The sequence below is a fragment of the Barbatula barbatula genome, assembly GCF_947034865.1.
Source record: "Barbatula barbatula genome assembly, chromosome: 3".
NCBI classification, from domain to species: Eukaryota; Metazoa; Chordata; class Actinopteri; order Cypriniformes; family Nemacheilidae; genus Barbatula; species Barbatula barbatula.
Window position 1 is genome coordinate 22,158,289 of NC_136764.1, and position 21,098 is coordinate 22,179,386.

Genomic DNA, 21,098 nt, shown 5'->3' on the forward strand with positions numbered 1-21,098 from the left:
AACGATCACAAGCTAACTTTTCTCTGAACAAAACTACACGAAGAAAGTTGGATTCCCACTAGGTACCCACACACACACACCTCACACATCTGCAGTTGAAAGATGCGTCGTTCTTTCTCCATCTCCTCTGCGATCTCTGCGCCGGTGATCTCCGTGCGGATCATACCGTGCTGCTTGGCGTGTTCCCTTTTTTCCTTTTCGATCTTTGTGCTACAGTAAACGCAGAAATCCATCACAAACCGTGTTTGGTTAATCTTGCGATAACCATTGTATTGATACATTGTGTTGCCATAAAACTGCCGTACATCACCGCATAACATTTAACAACCATTTAAATAAACAGAGCTGAGAATATAAACCCAGTTACTCCATAAAGATACTTACAATTTGGTCTCGTAGTCTTTCCAGGCCTTGTCAAATGGCTTTTTAAGATCCTGTGTTGCGGGGAAATGAAATAGTGCGGGAAGCAATTAGGTTTACTGTGCAGAGTTATAGACGTTTTTCACAGCTGTTAAACTAAACACATTATTACGCGATATAAAGCACCACAAAGCAATCTAAATTTCAGCAGATAGCGTATTATCTGAACATTACCCTGAAACACAGACCGCAAACGTGCAGTAGTGTGACTAATATAGACTTTTGGTAATGCAAGAGCTTTATCAGGTTTTGTCAGTCTCAGCAACCTATTCTCTGAATGTAATAATGTTATTCACGTGTTACTTCACCAAAGTGTATCAGCAGCTCGCCAGATCTTATCCTGAGCCCTTTTATGTTTTTGTGTCACACTACATGGCTTTAATTTGATAAACCAGTCATTACTCCAACAAGCAACAGCCTTTTCTCACACTACCGGTCAAAGGTTTTTGAACACTTACCCACTCACTTATTCATGTTTTTTCACATTTTAGAACAGTAAACCGTGGAATGACACAAAAGCAACTATGAGGATTATGTTTCAACTACAAAATCTAAACATCAAAATAAAACTTTAAATTTTAGCATCTTAAATGGGAAAGGTACTCTTGACATTTCTTGGGGTTTTATCCCAAGATGTTTTTTAACAATGTTAAGGGAGTTCCCATCAGTTCTGAGCTCTTTGGCTTTAGTCAAAGTCATGCATTTCAAACCCATTTTTATTTGAAGAAATTATATTAGTTTATAAAACGTTTTTATTTGCACAATTATTTATTTAGTCTATAAAACTAATTTCATACATTTAAGCATACACCTTCGGACGAAGACTTTTTAAGACAATAAGAAACGTTTAAGTGTTCGAAAACTTTTGACCGGTAGTGTATTCATATTTTTCCACATTTTTAAATAATATGAATCTCATCAAAACAATGGAATAACACGGATATACATACAAACAAGACATTTTGATGTGACTGAACAAAAGTCTTAATAATAGTAGAGTTTTTTTTAATGGCTGCTGTTGATACCGATACTAAAAAAGCACTATTGCCGACACAATGGTAGTCAAAAGTGCCCCAGAACTGTTTGCTGTTTTTCCTACTATGGTAGTTAACAGTGGGTGTCAAAATCTGTCTGGTTATAAGCGTTCTTCCAAATATCTTTCTCTGTGTTCATCAGAACATTTGGAATGACTCGAAGGTCAGTAAATGAAGACAGAATTGTTATTTTGCTATGACCACAGTCAAAAGCTTTACATCCGAGTGGCCTTTTATAATGCTAGTGCAAAAGTGGGTGAACAGAAAGAATTACAGATGCCAATAAAATTCCAAATATTCAACCAATATATCGGACACAGCGATATGTCACACTATCAATAAAAATAATTCAAAACTATGTTCCTACATTGCAAACATGCTTGCACAGTTTTTGTCTAAACAATCCCGTGTATCTCTGTAATGCTGACGTAACTAAATAAGAAACCCAACTTGTTTTGTCTTCATTTCCTCAAACAATTAGGAGTCCTGGTTACACATAAAGTACTTGTTAATGCTTTATGAAGCATTTGTTCCTGCTCAGGAAAGATTTTAGAGAGAACTGATAATGTCCTCCAGGGACGTCACTTATTCCCTTCAGCTGCCTTCACCGCTGTCAATAAAGGCATCAGAGAATGTTACATTTCTGCTGAGTAAGAATAAATGAAAGACAGAGAGAGATGCACTGTGTTTTACAGATAAGAGCGATCGAGTGGGGGCCGGTTGTTATGCATTTTCAGTCTACTGAACAAAAAAGTGAAGCCTCATCACTTCCACTCAGAAATGTAGCTGATGCTGCAAAGGCTCTTAGCCCGGGTCACGCCGATGTGAAAACAATCAGACGGCCCTTTCATAAACAAGCCCTACACTTTAAGTAATACGTGTTTGAGATCAACAGCAGGCTGACCGGAGCGGCCCGTCTGACGCCTGAGCCCTTTACCGCAGTCAGCCGGTAAACATTTAGAAACACTCCCACACTGTTATGTAGCGCTAACAGTGGTCTGTCCTTCCGCATTTCATAAAGGTCGTCTGCGCGAAAGACTCCGGCAATTTAACTCCGGCCAGATTTACGGTGTATGTTTTTGGATCCAAAGAGAGTCGTATAAGGCAAGTATGAGGGCGTAAATCTGAGTGCACTTCAGAGAGGGGCCTTTCCAATTGGTTCTGTCCGACGGCAGGGTCTTAAATCTTACCCCCTTCACTCCTTTCAGATCTCCTTTCAGCAGAGAGTCCAGGGTGAAGATGACATTGTGACTGAGGCTCTGAAGCTGAAGAGAAGAGACAGGAGAAACACTCACACACAGCTGGACACTCAACTAATAATCACATCTATAATAAAAACATCTCTAATCCAACCACCGGACTTACACAAACATTCACTTCATGTTTATTCATAGCATGTGTTTATTATTACTGTAAGTTATTTTACTGTGCCGCCCGCTTGTCTGGTAAATTTCCAGTGTAAATATATTCAAATGAACATGTTTACAAACTGACAGCCACAGATACTATTCATATACATATGATTTCATCGCTTACTCGCGCTCATGTCATTCCAAACCCTTATGACTTTCCTCTGTAAACACAAAAGAAGATATTTTGAAGACTGTTGCTATCCTGACCCCAATTGACTTCCAGAAAACACTGACCCCAGTTGACTTCTCATTGTATGGACATAAAACTACTAAGACCGTTCTTAAAATATCTTCTTTTGAGTTCCACAGAAGAAAGAGTCATTGAATAAGGTCGAATAAATGATGTCAGAGTTTTTATTTTAAGCTCTTTTGCCTCTCTGTCGCCATCTCTGTTTAAAACATCAAACGGCAGGTTACTTTATGTTCTTTTACTCGGATTACAATAAAATGATGTTAAACCACGAATCAGCTCAACTTACAAATCTTCATTAGGATATCTTTATTAAAGTCAAGGGATAAAGCTAAGGATTTCTTAACCACAGGTTACAGATTGCAGCTTTAAACAATTCGTTTCTTAAATGTTAAAAATAAAACTGCAACAGACTTAAAAGAAAACCGATCTGTGGCGTAAAGAGGAATGTTGTTATAGTCTGTTATTCCTCACCAGGTTCTTGAGCAGAGCGGCCAGTTCTTTGATGAGGCCTGAGAACTTGATGAAGGCTGTTCCCAGATCAGAGTTATCTCGGCTGATAAAGTTGCTGCCAAACTTGTCCAACGCCTGAACGTAATTCTCTTCATTCTGCACATGCTCTGTGGGACGGAAGAAACTTATAATAAAACACAAACGAAGGGCGAAATCATGAACCAAATTCATAGTAATGCATCTGTGCTTAAATACCACCCTGCCTCCTGTATTCCCTCCTCATTCCTCAATTAGGACAGCATCCTTTGTGAATCCCCATCCACAGGATGCTAAATAAACCAGTAACGGCTTTTCCAATACACAAAAGAGCTTGAGTTTCAATCCCACTGAGACAGCGACGGCAAGACCTGCAGGGTCTTTTCACAAATTGTAAAGTCTCATGCTGCATCCGGGGCATGAAAAGTTGTTTGAATATTAAAATGATGAATGAACAGTCTGTGAACTAATCGTCAGCTCATTTGAACACTGCAGTATCAATGGCCTCTGGGATGAATACGGCTCTCCCTGCACCTCTGACCCAGAGACCCTCGGCCCACAACGGAGTCATTATAAGGTCGTTTGTCGTGTTCGAGATCCGGTGCCCTGACACAGTGTGTCGTCACCTTCACTAAACAACCAGCTGGGAGAGTTTACTGTGTCTTTCTGAACTCGACAGCATGTTAGAGCTGATCATTCAGGATATGACTGTGTGTCACCCACTGCCAGAAAGGTACCATGTCACGCTAGCTAGCTAGCTAGGATTCCTAACATTCTGTTCGTTTCCAATTCATTTACATGAATTTTCCTGAAACCTTTTCTGACTAGATTCAGATGTGTGACCCTGGAACACAAAACGCCCCTTAAAGATCTGCTTGCAAAATGTTCTCCTTTCAAATGTAAGAAAGTAACTTAAACAAAAGCTGGTTCCCAATATGCGTTCTTCAGCAACCTTGCATCCTCGTGTTCTCGCTCTACATCATCATCAACCGTCAAAGTCTGGTTCCAATACTCAAGAAAACAAGTACAGAAAAGGCATGAAAGTACCCGGATGTGTTCTTGATACCAAGGATGAATCGAATGCAGACTTGCGCGTACCGAACCCGCTTGAAGTCCCAGAAGTCACTGCAGTGCTTCTATCCGAATTTGTTCTTCGAGGTTGCCTCGAAACGCCGGTCTCCACAAGAACACAAGTCCATTTTTTGCGTTAAAAAAGTTAATACAGTTTTCCTTGCAGTATTTGAGATCTGAAAAAATACAGAGCATCTTTTCTGTTATTATTCTCCTATTATTTTAAATTGCCTTTACTTTTATTGTACATTTGACCATGCAGAGAACCCTGTCAAATACAAATAAGGCAAACGGATGCAAAGAGGACTGTAAGCTAAATCCACAAAATAATTCAACTGGGATCAAAAGGCTTGTGATGTGTGTCAGGAGCTGTGGAATGAATAATCTGGAGCTGATTCAAGTGCTAACTACACAGTCATGTGTGATTAAGCAGGATCATGACACTTTGGTCACCTGCGAGGCACACAGCAGAGAGTCGATAGCACAGCAGCAAACTGCTTTACATCCTCCCTGCAGCGACACACTTCCCCCAACAGCAGGACTCATACGCAGCCACATTCAGCCTTCATTGCCATTCAGAGCAGGTGACGTTTCTACTGCTGTTTGCTGACTCACGACGGAGAGGTCTCTGCATTGCTGAAGAAACAGAGAACGAGTGCTCTCTAAGGAATACTGAGGTCACACAGAGGTCAGCCAGATGGAGCATTGCAGCTTGCAAGAGGTCCCGGAAACGACATCACTTAAAACCACCACCTGTGGTTACACAATCACGTCATATCAATATTCTATATCGGCATTAAGTTAATAACTCCTGCACTGACCCTGAGCCAGAAAACAATGATATCAATGGTCTACAGCAATATTTGCATATTTGCATTTAATCTCCTCTTGTTAGATTAAAGCCACAATATGCACATTTGGACCGCTAGATGGTGCAAGTTTGGAAAAACAACAAAAGGCGAAGCTAAATGACGTAATGAAGGAGAGTGGAATTATGGGACATGTCGTTTTCACCATCCAGAGGCATATGGAGATCGCCCATCATGAACGAGGTAATGAATGAATTTTATTTGATGTCATCGTAATGAATTTGCTTGCAAGAAACGTGGAATGTTAAACTACATTAGCCTGCGAATGATATTGGACTTTGTGCACATTAAAGCTACAATGTGTAACTTGTGCCTCACTATCGCCATCTCTGTTTAAAACATAAATTTGCAGGTTGTTTTACGGACTTAACATGTGTCGAAATTTGATCATGTCAAACTGACATATTCAGCAAGAGCCTACCAGACAGGTCAAGTTTTTAATCCTTATTATAAGCTTACCTGTGGAGCACAATATTGCGAATTTGTTTATTTTTAGCCAAAACAGTTCTCAACAAACCTTAGTTTTAATTATTTCCCTAGCTATGGCCAAACCTATCCTGAATTTGTCGTCGAGCATTAGACATAATATTATACTGCCTCTCTGAAACCTTAGAAGCTATCCTTCAAACCACTGTCTATCTGTGATCAGGTCTAGATGCTATAAAGCTCTCATCCAACAGCAGCCAGTCTTTGGCGGCAAAGGGAAACCAAAAACCACCGACACAATGTAAGTACATGGTCTGGGGGATTATTAAGGATAAGAGTGGTGCATTTTCTGACCTTGGATGCTCATTTGCCCCAGAGGGCATGTAAGCTTGCTTGAATGAAATCAAATAGAGGAAACGAAAGAAGGCTAACAGTGTCTATTCAAGGATTCAGTGCAAAATGTCAACGTCTAACAAAGATTACAATGACACGAGCAAAATGTCAGAAGACACCATGAGAGGCACCTTCAAAGCCAATATCTTTCGTACAGTATATCAAACGCAAAACATTACAACATTTTGAGAGAAACCGATGGCTGTGGAGATTGCATCAATTCTTGTTTCCATAGTAACAATGACTTCTCTGATCGATGGTTCAGAATCATGCCGGGTGTTATTTATTAAGCCAAGAATCCTTTTTTCTCTATCGAAAAGGCATTTAATCTGTGTCAAAACTCACCTTGACCGGAGTTGTAGATAGCTTTGACGGATTTCTTGACTTTCTGTAACGCCGTTCGGTCTTGGTCCAAAGCCTGGAAAACCACACAGAAAGAGAAGAAAAGGGTGATTATATAAAAAAGCTCAAATAAGTTTGTGATTCATGTATGATTCATGATGACTGACTACATCAATCTTTGAATTCCACAAGAATGATGTCGCTTTCCACACCTCTAGGGGAATAAACTCTGGGAAATCCATAATCGCACTGTAACCATGACAACACAGACACCGCAGAGACTTGGAGACCTTTTTCTTCACTCGGTCAGGCCAAGAGAACGACAAACTGACTGAAATATTCTCTTTAAGACTGGTGTAACAGACCAGCCTCTTACACACAATATACTATCATTTTACTAAATATTTTTTACATGTGTTGGTTTCGAGGCCGTTTGTATGCTTGTGACAACATTGTAGTGTTTACATTTTTGCCTGTTGGACATAAAAAAGGAAAAAATGCTTTCATTTGCCTCAAATTTCATTTTCAATTGGAAATAACTCAAGACAGGGAAGAAATGTGTAGCAACGCGTAACTACTTGACATAGCAGCGCTGGACCCTTGACATGCCGTTTCCTAGCAACCGCACATCAGTCTTTCAGAAGCCTTATCACCATTATTTATATAATTGTCAATTGTTTAAAAATGTCACAAAAATCGAATCCACTGGGAGAACGTGGCAAACAGGACACGCCCTCGAGGATACAAGCTCATGGATTCAACGTAAAAACAATTTGTTGCATGACAGTAAACAAGGGTGTAAACAAATAATTTCCTCTATTACGCCAGATGACCTTATATGTATTTGTTTCTGGCTTTAAAAGAGAGAAACCAAATACAGACCAAAACATGCGTGTAGGGCTTGGTCGTTGTGAAATTAACCAGGATCAAGACAAGCGGAGTCAACAATTAACAAGTTGTCTCGGAGGAAAACTTGAACAAATGTGTTGTCAAATTTGTAGTCTACTCATTTATTTGTTTTCTAAGCAAAAGTATATTTGCAGAACAGAAAACAGCATGACTTTGCTATTCGTAAAGGATGTTTGCGCTTCGTGTTGGTAGGTAATAGATGTGTGTTCTAACCATCATCACGAACACGCTCTCAAACAGACACCCACAAACCTATTCAATATAATGCTGGTGTCCTCAAAGAAGCCATTCAATGTTCATGAATGAGGAAGATGGCGCGTGAGACTACAATCTGAAAGCAAATCCTTCCACTTTCACGACAGCTGCCTCAGGATAAAACACTTTCTAACATTTGTCCTAATATCACAGGACAAGGATCTAGATCTGACTACAATCTATACCCACTACATACTGAGAGTTGCATACTTTATGTTAACAAAAGCAAAACGTTTTAATATTAAAATAACGCTAAGAAGGAAAGCAAACCATAATTGGTGGACACCATTTTGGACCCGTCCAAGAATGTAATCGGATGTACATTCGTCATTCTAATTTTAAAAAAGGAAAAAGAAATGTGAATGTAAACATGCTTTCCACGGAAGCCCTGAGAGGAAACAGGTCATCAGCTGATAAATAGCACTGGCCTTTGAGGGATGTGGCTCGCATTATATTCCAGTCTATACAAGACTGACGTCCTGTTATATGGTTACAGCTAAATTGTGTTTCCAACTTTCCGCAAGATTTTGTGCCTACTCGCAAGACATGCTGAGGCAGGACAAGGCGGAGAAGACCAAGGGATAACGGACAGCTGTGGCACCGATGAGATAAATAATTTCCCTCTTTCTTTTTTGTACGGCTGTGTTTGGAGGTGGACACACCAAAATTGGGCCGTCTACTGCAGAGTGACTCATCAGGACCGGACTCTTTCAGAGTTTGTTAGTCCTTGGTCATTTCAAACTATTCCGGTCCTACAGACGAACGTTTCATGGTCATATTTAATGGACGTCATCTTCAGCTCACTGTCCATTATCAAAGACAATAACAGCTCAATAAAAATGAAAATAACTTAATTAAACTTTTATGCATTTGTAAAACGCTTTTATACAAACTACAAAGCGACTTACATTGCATTATACTATACATTTGTTTCTAAGTATGTGCGATCGAACCCATGACCTTGGCGTGGCTTGCGACATGCTCTTACCACTGGGCTACAGGAAAGCTAATTGATGCACTTATGGAAATTATAGTTTCCCATAGGACTTGTGGTGCTGGTGACGTCACAAACGAATGAACATATCTGTGGCATTATCACATCATGTGTTAGCACTTATCTATTTTTCTTCTACTCTCTTATCTGTCACATTATACTGCATTTTTCAGCGTGATGCCACCAGCAGTCACTTTAACCGCTGCCAAAATCCTGATTTATAAACGCAACATCCTCGGACAAATTCACAATACAGTATATCTACATTAAAGAGCGGCTATATGCCGTTTGCCCTTTCCCCGACAATGTGTTGCTGTATTACGAATGCTTCTTTGATTTTAAATGCAAGTGACAGTTAAATACGATAGGCCGAGGGCTCGCGCATACACATGAAGCTCATTGGAAGAGAGTGCATGCGAACACGGAAGATGAGGACGTGCACGCGGCCCAAGTAAAGTCATTCTATGGGAAACGTTTGAAAGGCAGCACCGCAAATACTGTAAACAGGTGAAATATGCAGCAACCACACATTTGATAGTAACCACTTGCACAAAGAATCTTTTTAACATAGCAACGAATCGTCTTTCCATTTGATTGCGTTTCTGCTGAAATTCCCATTACCGTAGGGCGTCCCAATTTTTTTAAATGAATTATATAGTGGAAATAGTGGAAAAAAATAAGTGTTTACACACACAAATACATTTACATTAAGTTTGTGATTTTATGTGAAGGAACACATCTACAGTACCAGTACCTTTATACGGATACGGATTACGGCATATTTATCTAGTCAAAAGCTTAATATTCTCGTCACGCTGTGTACATGACTTTTCCATTGTCATTACCTATACAGGTCATTTTCAGCAAAAAAGAAAATGTAACCCGTATAATTGTCTTATAAAATATCATTTATTACTAATGTCTTATTAAATGTGATTAATAAAAACTTGCATTTTATATTCATCATCTAAAATAGGATAAGAGAGATTTATCTTCATTGTTACGTTTTCTGAATTGTTGCATCGCGCCATAGGACAAATTTGCATATTTGCATACAAGTCTGTCAGCTGACCGACAAAGTGACTTAAACGCTATTTAACCGGAGACGGTTGGAGAGCAGCCAAAACAACTGCGTCACCTGCCGAAAAATATTTCAGTTTTTGCAAGCCTCTGTTTTCATATTCCGCACTGCAACAAGAAAACAGCGTTTTCAGATTATTCCACTTTGGAGAGAGTTTTCCAAAAGCTTCGTTTTTGTTGACATAAATGCAGTCTCGGTGTGCAGAACTGACACATAGCGTTTGTGGCATGAAGTGCATCTGGTCAAAACCAAGTGTAAAATCATAGTGCTAAAAAAAAACACTTTTTACTTCCCATCAGACCCATTAGATTCACACTAAGGGCAGTTCGTTTAAAGTGTGAACTTGCCCCGACCTCAATCCAACCCAAATGCCGGAACTGCACCTTTTTTTATTAACAGGCTCAGAGTTGAATTATGGGAAAGTGTTGCTTTTGCTACCCATTGTGAAAAATTGTGCTCCTCCTGAGGCTTTTGTCAACGGTTCATGTCATCAGGTTATCTCCTTTCAGTTAAAAAACAATACAAAATAAACTTTTATTTCTCTTAAGACGAAGCCTAATCATTGTAGTTTCATTCTTTCAATTTAATTAAAAGGAAATGTAACTGTTGCTTTTCTGAAATAAACCACACCATCAAATCAATCAACATTGTATTTGGTCCGGACCAAAGCAAGCGAACTAGCGTTCTTTCCTGGTGTGAATACCCTCTAAGAACAATCAGATCAATAGTGGACTTTATCAAGGCAGCCAATTGAGATTCAAATCCGACATACGCCCGCCAAGCAAGGAAAGAGAACATTCTCCACAGCCCGCCAAAAAGACCTCAACATACTGCCATGTGCGCATTTAGGTCAGGAGAGACGTGCACCAGCTATCAGCCACAAAAACACAAACCCCTGAAGAAATCACTTCTATATAGTCTTTGCCAAGCCAAAGCCAGCGCACTTGTGGGACGGTTACAAGGAACAGGTTGTAGGCCAAAGTTTCAAGGAGTTTGTGAGTCAGAACTTGGGCCAAGGGTGATCCAACTTCAGTCCGTTTTTATTATAATAACTATGGAACAAAAAGGTGCAAACGAACAAGAACATTTTTGAAACGCAGGGGGAAACATTACATGAAATCAACACTTTAAGGAACACCCACAGGCCTGGAAAGCACCACTTCACAACTGGCATTGATTGAATCTGTGGCTCCAGATAAGAAAATAAAAGGTCATCGTGCAAATTATGGTCTGTTTGGTCCATATCCATGGCGGCGGACCATTTGAAACGGAATCTGGATGTTAGGTATGCCTTTGGTTGTAAGGATTTCAGAACCCTCACCATGTTCTGTCCACATCTGATGAACAAACCACATAAATAAACAGGCAAAGAACCAGGCGGATATTCCCGAGGGATGTTAAAGAAACGCTCGGTTGAAAACTTTAAAAAATCCAGAAAACTCAATGAATCTGTCAGACCGACAATAGTGAGTGATGTGCCGTCATTTGATTAAGATACAGGATATCAATTTACATCTCTACTCTTAACCACATAATGGGCTATATTAGGGCTGGGCGATATGGCTTAAAAAAAAAATCTCCGATTTTTTCACAACAAACCCGATTTTCGATTTTAATCGATTTCTTTTTTCTATTTAAAAACAAACTACAACTGACAAAGAAATTGCTCAAAACAAATGTACTCTTTATTTTGTTCTGATTTTCCTTTATGCAGTTTAATCTAAATTTCCCATTGGGGCATAAGTGTAACAGGAAACAAGCCTTAAAACATGCTTATAAACGAGATGGCAGGCCCTGCCATTGTAAACAGTGAAAATGTAGCTTATCAGTTTTCTAATAACCTCAAATTTACAGTGACACAATGCATCTTCAAAATAACTTAAAATATGAAAAAATAATTTAATTGTGTGTCCCTTTTTGGTCAAATAAATGTGGCAAAAATGACTAAATTAGAATGTACAAAAATACATACAGCAGTGGTATTCATAAAGTGCAAACAAAACTTTAAACGGTTTTCATGAATCCCTGAAATTGTAAACAAAATGAAACATCTACATCCATTACTTTAGTTTCAACATTCTTCATTTACACATTTTTAGCCAGGAAGACAAGCCTGTCTACTACCTCTGGCTTGAGGCATGCCCGGTTACATGTAACAATGCCCTCTCCCACACTGAAAAGCCTATCTGATGGGGCACTTGTAGCAGGGACAGACAAGTGTTTTTTGGCCAGATTACTGAGCCTTGGGAAGTTTGGTTCGTGACGCTTCCACCACTGCAGTGGATCAGTGTCTGGGTGTGCCGCTACCCTCTCAACAAAATCCATGTCGCAATTAGACGCGAGCCGCTTGCCAGAAGCCCCTCCCATGATGCGTATTTCACTCACGAATGGCGCGAATTACACGCGCAAATGGCGCGAATTACACGCGTGAATGAAGAGAGTAAAATCAAAATGTTCAAGCGTCCAACTACTCGCGAATAGCGCGTTTTATTCGCGCAACTCGCGTTTGGTGTGAACACTTGAGAGCGTCGGTCGTAGAAGTTAAAGAGAAAACCGATTTTCATTAAAAAAAATCGCCCTAAACGTCAAATTCGAGTTAATCGATAAAATCGATTTATCGCCCAGCCCTAGGCTATATGCATTTCACGTTCAGAACCCTCGGCAGTTTCCGGTTGGGGAGACTTAAAGCAGAGGGAAATGGAAAAATAGTTCAATTTAGCAGATGCTGTACATTGCGGCACACAGCAGTGGTAAAGAGAAGTGCTTTTCTACCGTATTTGAAATTATACTTTCGTAAGTTAACATTTCGTTATAACATTACAATACAGTAGGACGCCACTTCTATATACCAAAGCTGTGTACCGCAATGTACAGCATCTGCAAAATTTGACTTTATTATCATTTTCCATTTCTCCCTGCATTAAGTTTTCCCAAACGAAAACTAAATAGGGTTCTGACCGTGAAACATAGAGCTCATTTGCGAGTCTGTGAAAGTAACATCATAAAATGCCCAAAGATACAAATAAGTCAGGTCAGCTAAGAATAGGTATCCTAGCAACTATACTTAAAAAAACATTTACAAAGGAAAACCGGAGAGATGACGTATTTTTGTATGCAAAACCAGGACGCGATTTTAGCACTTCCAGTTCCATCACCCCAAAGTCAATGGGTTATTTAAATAGGTTTGTAGTTAACAAAATATTTTCACGTTTTTTTCTATGACATAAACACACCAGTTATAACCCTTTCATGATTTTTTTAAAGCTTTATTGTGACTTAAAAAATGACAGTTGTTATCGAGTTGATAAAAGCGACTACTTCCTTTGGCGGGGACATTAGACGTCATTGTGTAATTCTTACAAATAATGGAGATTCATTCCTGTAGTTGTTACTTACCAGGGAACAAATTTTTAGTAAAGTTTCTAAAATTTGTCTGAGTTTTGGTGGTGGTGACGTTGAAATCGAGCAGTCGTGTTGTAGTCTGTCTGTCTATAGCATCATGTTAGCTTTTGACTTCAGGCGATTGTATTTCGGCTTCAAAACTAACCAATGTTGTGTTCATTTGTAAAGATAATCTTGATAGACAAAAGGTGTTAACAACATAAACCTTTGTTAATGACAGATCTTATTTTTTGCGATCTTCCAAAAGTCTATGTAGAAAAACGTATAGGATTTTGTTCGGAACCAGTGCGACGCTAACTTCCAGGTTGGCCTTAAAAAATACTCTGGTACTCTGCACAGTTGTGTCTCAAAATTTTATCCACAGACACCTAAAGACTAATTTAAGCGAAAACGAAAATAACCTTCAACAATGCTGTTGTCAAACACAGTATATTTTAAGCATTGGATCTGTGCCAGAAAGTGAAGGAAGAGGTGCTGGTCAGCCTTGAAGGTCGTTCCTATGAGTACGTCTGGTGACCTCAGCACAAGCACAGAAGACTCAAGCTGTCTCTCCTTCAGATCGCCTGCATGTGCTTTTCCAGCTGAAATCAGATTGGACATTTCTCAAATGACAAACAAACACACAGCACAAAACATCAGACTATTATTCTGCTGACTAAGACTGAGCAGCCACTGTTCAGTTATCAGCATCCGCTACAAAGACGGCTGCTTCTGACGGATAATGACACAAGCCAAAGTCCGTCTACGGAAGTCATACCACTCGGCGGCCATGTTTGCATCACCCCTGGGCAGTTGATTACGTCATAGCAAGTCAACAGTCCTATCCCTTTGAATGGTGGAAGGCAGATATTTCTAAAATCGCTGGAAAAATGTACAAATAAATAGCATATTTCCTATCAATGATTAAACCTGATATGGACTACAACTTTTTTTACTAGGAGTCTTACATGTACATACTTGTGGACTTTTTAAGTATTGAAGTAGGCACGGCAAAAACCTGTTCTGCTGTAACTATATTCAAAATATGGTACATACAGTACATCATATAATGGAAATATAAAGAAAACAGATTGATAATGTTATTGTGAAATCGTTAATTTCACATTCTTTATATTTTAACATTAATTATACTTTATTAGGCAATCTGGTTATTTTTATTAATTTAATTCTCACAGAATGAGATCACTCTCACAGAATGTATTCGTTACAAATATATTATATTTAACTACACCCCGTCTGATAAGACTCCAGACGTCAGAAATATCAAGTCTATACACATTTATTATTTACTAATTTTATTTAAGATTAGGGACATTTATATGCATTATGGATTAGAAAAAAATGCAGCACATTTTAATAGACAACATACTTTGAAGGAATTAAATTACAATGCACACATAGCAATAATACCCGACAAATGGATATGGGATTGCTTTTCATAGAACATTTTCATCTGTGCATTTATGAGGAAGAAACAATGTTGTGTATGTGACATTACAAGTGAATATGACAGCTCAATCTTCTCTCTGCTGATCAGATTTACAGAATTATGTTTTTCATTTAGTAGAGACATGTCGAGCTTTACAATCCCATGGATCTCATGCACCAGGAATTTCAAAGCAACAAGAAGTAGCGAAAATCCTGATTTCCCATCTGGCCACAAATCAATGGCTGCGCCATAAAATAGGTCACTAGAACAATTTATCGTTGTTCCCATGACTACTGTGCAGAGGCCACCCCGTATGAATGAGGGAGAGATGTGTGTGAAAATAAACTAGCGTAAAGCTAACAAAGCACACAGATGCCAACCCTGTGCCAACTTGACATAGAAAACAACAAAATGAGTGCGAAATGACGTCCAGAATTCGATTTGTATGCTGAACGATTAGCATATGTTTTATCTGACATCAAAAACAGAACAGAGCCATCAATAAATCTCTATGGTGGGATACATTTTCGGAAAAGCCCCCAGAATTATGAAATAAAAATGATCTATTTAAACAAAAAGAAATGAGAGAACTTGACATGAATACATCAGTCATTCAGCAATAATCCCTTTCTGATCTTTCAGCCTGAAGTGGCAAACAATGAAGCAAATTACATTGCAAATGGTGAGAAACGTGAGATTTTTCTTTCTAGTACTCCAAACAGAGATGACTAGGCAATATAAGTGTCATTCACAGAGCTATTCCACTGACACAGTTATAGATAAGTTTGATTCAACCTTGACATTATTATGTTTTCACACATACAATAGCTCACTTCAACAGGTTTCTGTCTAGTTTTGTATACATTTTCAATACTTTAAGCTCCCCATCAGGCATAAACTGTGAATCTGGTTTACAGTTGGATGCCTTTTGCTGCAGTGCAGAATATCACTGCGCGTCTCTGTGCAGGGGATTTATTCTGTGCCCATGTAAATGAAGCACTAACTGCAGTTTTATTCACTGGGGAATTTTCCCTTTAACGCTCAGGGACATTTTTTTTAACTGTGCGGATTATCAGTTCTGCCAGTGCTCCTTCGTGATGGACTAAAACAGAGAATATTTGATGTCTTAGTTGTATAGGACATAAGTGTGAAAGTTTTGCCCCCCAAGCCCACAACAACGTATTCTTCTTTAGATAAATCACAGCTAAAATGTCTATAAATACTGGAAATTCAATTTTACTGTTAAATAGATAACATTAAAATCTACTTAACACTATAGGAGTTTGCATGTAAACAGTCTGTCGATAAGTGGTCTATACATCCACCATGCCATATAAAGTATAAAGACATGCCACAGCCTTACTTTCTTTCTTTCTTATTGAATATAACATCAAAATAACAATAAAATCAAGCCTCACTTCATAACTGAAGCTTCCAAGGGGACCTGCTGTGTTTGTAGATAGAAAAAGCTCATTCGAAAATAAGAAAAACATAACCCTTCATTATGTAAGGTCTTTATACACCTCTCAAGAGAGTTATGTATATTATACTGCATTTCTATTAATAGATCATCCAAATATCTACACACTGTCTGGACCTTTAATGAATGGAGATACAGAACATAGCTGTAGTAACTCTTTTGTTAAGATCAGAATGAGAGAAACTGGATGTGACATATTCCCATGATTTTACTAATTTGTATTGGCTACGAGACATATGCAAATTCATATCTGCTCCTGTTACCGACTTTAACAGTACTGTCAATATACTGTTGAATGTCTGAAGGGCAAGCAAACCGTTTGCTGTGCACAATGACTCACTACAGTCTTTCACTTTCTGCTGCTAAAGTTTTTTGTCTCTTCTGAAATATTCTGAACCTCTAGCAGCCCAAACACAGGCAAAAATATGTGTAAATCAACAGTTGACACAGCGAATGTAAATGCTTCAATTGAGCAATAGTACATTTTGATTGTATATATACAGTATGTTAAAATATCACACCTACATTTTAAGATCTGTGATTTCACACCGTTTTGTTCTCATGTTTTTTTTACACATTTTTGTCACCTGATCAACTGACAACATGATATAACCCATCTATTTTCACCCCCTTTAGAATTAGGATGCCCACCCTGATAGAAGACCCAAGGGAGGTGTAGTGCTAAATGCTAGTATTTCAACAGTCTTCAGGGTGATGCTGTAAAAAAGATCCATAAGGTGTATCTGCCAAAACTGAGACAGGCAGTATGAAATTCTGTTCCAGCAAGTCTCTTTTGATCACTGGAAACGGCATTAGCTAAAACCACTAATGTGCTCTTTCACACAACCAACCCAGAGGTTCCTGTTCACTTCCTTGACAAATTTGTAAAATATACGGCCATGTGTATTATTCAAAGGACTGTTCATTCACCTCCCATTCATTCTGCCTCACAATGGCTCCTATCACTAACCGAGACATTGCTAATTCATGATGGTAACGTTCATGTCTCCTGGAGTCATCTGAGGATCGCTGTTGCTTTTTTAGCCATTAATAAAACATTATGTCATTCGAGAGTGGGCTGTGTGGTATAGCAAGAGGAAGTCCCTTCATCTGCCGGCGCAGCTCTGTGTTGTCTTGGCAAGTCAGGTGCTCACTGGCCCATGTTTAAGTAGGTAAATCCTCTCTCTCTCTCTCTCTCTTTCTGCTCAAGAGACTCCTCTCCTTGTTACACAAACTATTCTTAGCACATCACAAATCTCAGCCCCTTGGAGAGTGAGAGATGCTGGCATGACTTGTGGGATTTATCTTCTTTGAGAGTTAGGAAAGCACAACTGGCTGCTTCTCATGATTCGGTCTTGACAACATCAAAGAGTGCAAATAACATGAGAAAATAAGGCATAACGGACATGATTTGTATAATGGATATGGGGCTGATTCTGTGATTTAGAAGGTTTCTGTAATTAAAGATGATCATACTAGGGATGCACGATAAATTATCTGCCGATAAATGGTGATTTTTAATATTATCGTATCAGACGATAATAAAACTCACGTCCATATATTATAGCCGATAAATTATGAATAATTTTCTGGTTGAACCACTTCAGCTGCACGCTACTCACAGTTAAAATCCAGAACGGTAATATCATTCTGTCACGATCATTCGATTAGTGCGTATTAGAAAAACATTGTTGATGTTGTATGTACATATTAATGAATGTGTACATTTTGGGAACAAAAGCATATTGTTTGAAGCGTTCTGCTTTCTGGCTTGAAACCTGTTAGGATCTATAATTTGTTTATTAAATAAACATTATACCAGAAACGTTTAAAATTTAAAGAATCTTTAATTATTGTACTTCAACAACTGCATTAACTCACCTATTGCATTGCAACTGTAACAGCTAATGTCAATAATCTGTGCACACTTAAATCACTTGCACTATTGTTTAGTCTAAATTATTATCTGCTCATATCCACCTGTACATTAATGTTCATAGTGTTAATGTTCATGGTATATAGTCATCTGTATATATTTTTCATAGTACATACCTACTGTAACATATTTTCATAACTGTATTATATTCTCTCATATTGTATTCTGTATTTATTCTAACTGTATATCATGCACTTGCTAATTGCACTTCTGGTTAGACCTAAACTACATTTCGTTACACTGTACTTGTATATGTGTAATGACAATAAAGTTGAATCTAATCTAATCTAAAGTAGGCTTGGTTCACAATTTCAGGTGAAAAAAATGATTTTCAAATCACAGAAAATGTTATATTAAAATGTAGATACTGTATATCGGACAATATATCGGTTATCGGCATCCAATGGTGAAGAACCACAGGTTATTGTTATCGGCCAAAATTGACATATCTGTGCATCCCTAGATCATACACAAATATTGTATAAAAGAAAAGTCTGCTAGTGCATCTGAAAACATAATAATGCACAGACATCCAAGTCTTCACTTCTGTTCCAATGCATTTGTTGATTTTTTATTAACTGAGTTTGATATAATTATACTTGTACATTTATCTGTGTGATTTAAGCTTGTACACCAGATTATACACGCACATGTCCATACAGAATCCTAAACTGCCCTGTTATTTGCATTTCATCAATAGACGAATTTTACTAACAGGCAATATCACGATTTTGTTCAAGCAGGGAAACAGCTGGCGGACAACCAAATCCACAAAGCAATAAGTCCAGCTGATCTCGTTTCACGTGACTAATGTTATAAAAGAAGAAAAAATGCATATTTATTATCAACCCATACGCAGTAGGCTTCAAATGAGGTGCACCGTTATTCCATGTTATAGATTAAATGCTAAAAATGAGAGAATTGAAGTAAGATTAGTTCAGTTGAAAGTCCATGAAAACGGATTTGACATTACATCCCCAATAGATCTTAATAGTTACACGGTTAACAATAGACATGACTGCTATCCGCATGCCGACCAACGCCGCATTTGCGACCATGTACGTTAGTAAATCCGCATCCACCGAACTGCATGCAAGCAGCCGGTCCTTTAAAATAGCGACTCTTGAGGGCTTACAATGCACAGGTGAGCGTTAACTATATTCTCACGGGCCGTGTCAGTTGGTCCTCCCTCATATAACGGTAATACAGCGGCCTTACCTCCTCCAGGACGTTGACCGTGTTCCGACAGCTCTGCAGGCGGGTGGTGAAGCTTGATGTCGTGGGGGAATTGTAATCCTCCGTCGTCTCCGAGAGAAACTCGGACACGGAGATCTGATCCGGCATCCTTAACAGCGCAATCGCCCGATAAAAATGGAGGGGAGAAAAATCACAATAGCACCATTAATTAGACAGGGTTGGTCAGGAACGCAGCGACGTCTCTGTGCGGTTGAGGTTGAACGGTACAATTCGGCTAATCGTAGCCGATTGTGTGGCGTTTCCTTCACTGACTATGCGATTCCTGTCCCCGGAGACGACCGTCGCGTGTAATTTCCACGTCTTTCCTCGGCTTAATGGTCCGCTTGCATCTGCATAAAAAACGGCTCCCCTTGTTCTGGCAAATGGTAAGATGCGATGCGGTTTTAATATGCCCTAGCTATAATATGCTTGACGGGATCTTTTTGAAGAATTCCCTTGAGTTATTGTTGTTCGGGTGTCGAAAGCGGTTTCATTCTGTTTTCCTTTTCTCTTTCCTCCGTGTTTCCCCGTCCTGACGGTCTGTGCGCTCCCTGACACCAGCGCGTGCACGCACGCTCATCTCCTCCCACCAGCGATGACGGAATGAACGAGAGCGAACACTGCGCATGCGTCACAGGAGCCCGATGGCGAGGTCGCTTTGGAAGCCTAGTGTAGTCGAGTGAACTATTTTCGATATTTGATGATTTTGCTAGAAATCTTCGCAATGCAATATGACGTTAAGAAGCTAAATTTAGCGATCGTAAAGTAAAAACAACAACTGGCATAAACGTATTCTCTCGTCTGCAGCAATATTTGCCCAAAGGGCTAATGTGTTGTTTTAAACAGCATTATGAAATGAAAATAGGTCTTTGCACTATAATGATAAAATGACGCGATTGCTCTGATGTAAATCGACTTTTCTAAAACTTTGCACACGTAGAAGCAGACTTGACAGGAAGTAAGTGCACATATGATGTGCAGATGAGAGTACTTAGTGATAAGAGCAACTCACCGGCTCCATAAGGAATCCCTGGAGGAAAAACTCGATAAACGCGAGGATGAGGACCTCATGGCTCTGCAGTCACCTCAATAAAACAGCCTTCGAGTTGAGACAATACAAATGCATCATCATCATCAGTGCGTGGAGAAGCATAACATCCCAAATTAACATGTATAACTTAATTTTACCACCCAATTTGCATGGGATTCTCGTTTTTTGGGGGGCAGAACAATATCACAAAGCAGTGTGCCTCCGATGCAGTTTATAACTCTATTTTATAATTGTCCTGACATCACATTCGTCACGAGACATGAAACAAATGTTGCTATCCAGGGGAAAGCCGCGCCTTATAACTTACCGAGACCGCTGCGGTTTCGCCCCGTATGAGCGGTTTCAAAAGTAACGGTAAAGTAAGTTTTGCGGAGAGCTCCGTGTTTCCAGACCGCACCATATTCACTGCATTGTGCTGTATCCAGCGCTGGGACATTACGGGCGAAATCACGTGCCGCTACAGTTGCATTGAGGCTGGAATGTGCGCATTGATCTGCCCCATCTGGAGCTGCTGGACAGGAAGCGAGACTCAAGCATGAGGGCGAGAGGGGGCCGGAGGAGGGAACCCAGCATGCACACAACCTCAGAGCTAATGGCAGGAACTGGGAATGCTTAACAACTTATAAAAGGAAACCTGACACCGGCAGAAAAATGAGTGCGTTATGCAGTATTACATTCG

The 21,098-nt window shown here is 39.3% G+C and overlaps 1 protein-coding gene across 2 annotated transcripts in view; it reads right to left on the minus strand.

The window, feature by feature from the left end:
* The window catches only part of asap1a (ArfGAP with SH3 domain, ankyrin repeat and PH domain 1a), a 36,097-nt gene extending 15,208 nt beyond the window's left edge, over nucleotides 1–20,889 (minus strand). For both annotated transcript variants that reach the window (XM_079453178.1, XM_079453179.1), the window contains exons 1-7: nucleotides 20,381–20,889; nucleotides 19,351–19,477; nucleotides 6,650–6,722; nucleotides 3,531–3,676; nucleotides 2,645–2,719; nucleotides 385–434; nucleotides 81–210 (exon numbers count right to left, since the gene is read on the minus strand). In XM_079453178.1, coding sequence (XP_079309304.1) covers nucleotides 81–210; nucleotides 385–434; nucleotides 2,645–2,719; nucleotides 3,531–3,676; nucleotides 6,650–6,722; nucleotides 19,351–19,477; nucleotides 20,381–20,439 — 660 coding nt within the window. In that variant the 5' untranslated portion in view covers nucleotides 20,440–20,889. The remainder of the gene's footprint in view (nucleotides 1–80; nucleotides 211–384; nucleotides 435–2,644; nucleotides 2,720–3,530; nucleotides 3,677–6,649; nucleotides 6,723–19,350; nucleotides 19,478–20,380) is intronic.
* Between the last annotated feature and the right edge of the window lie 209 nt (nucleotides 20,890–21,098).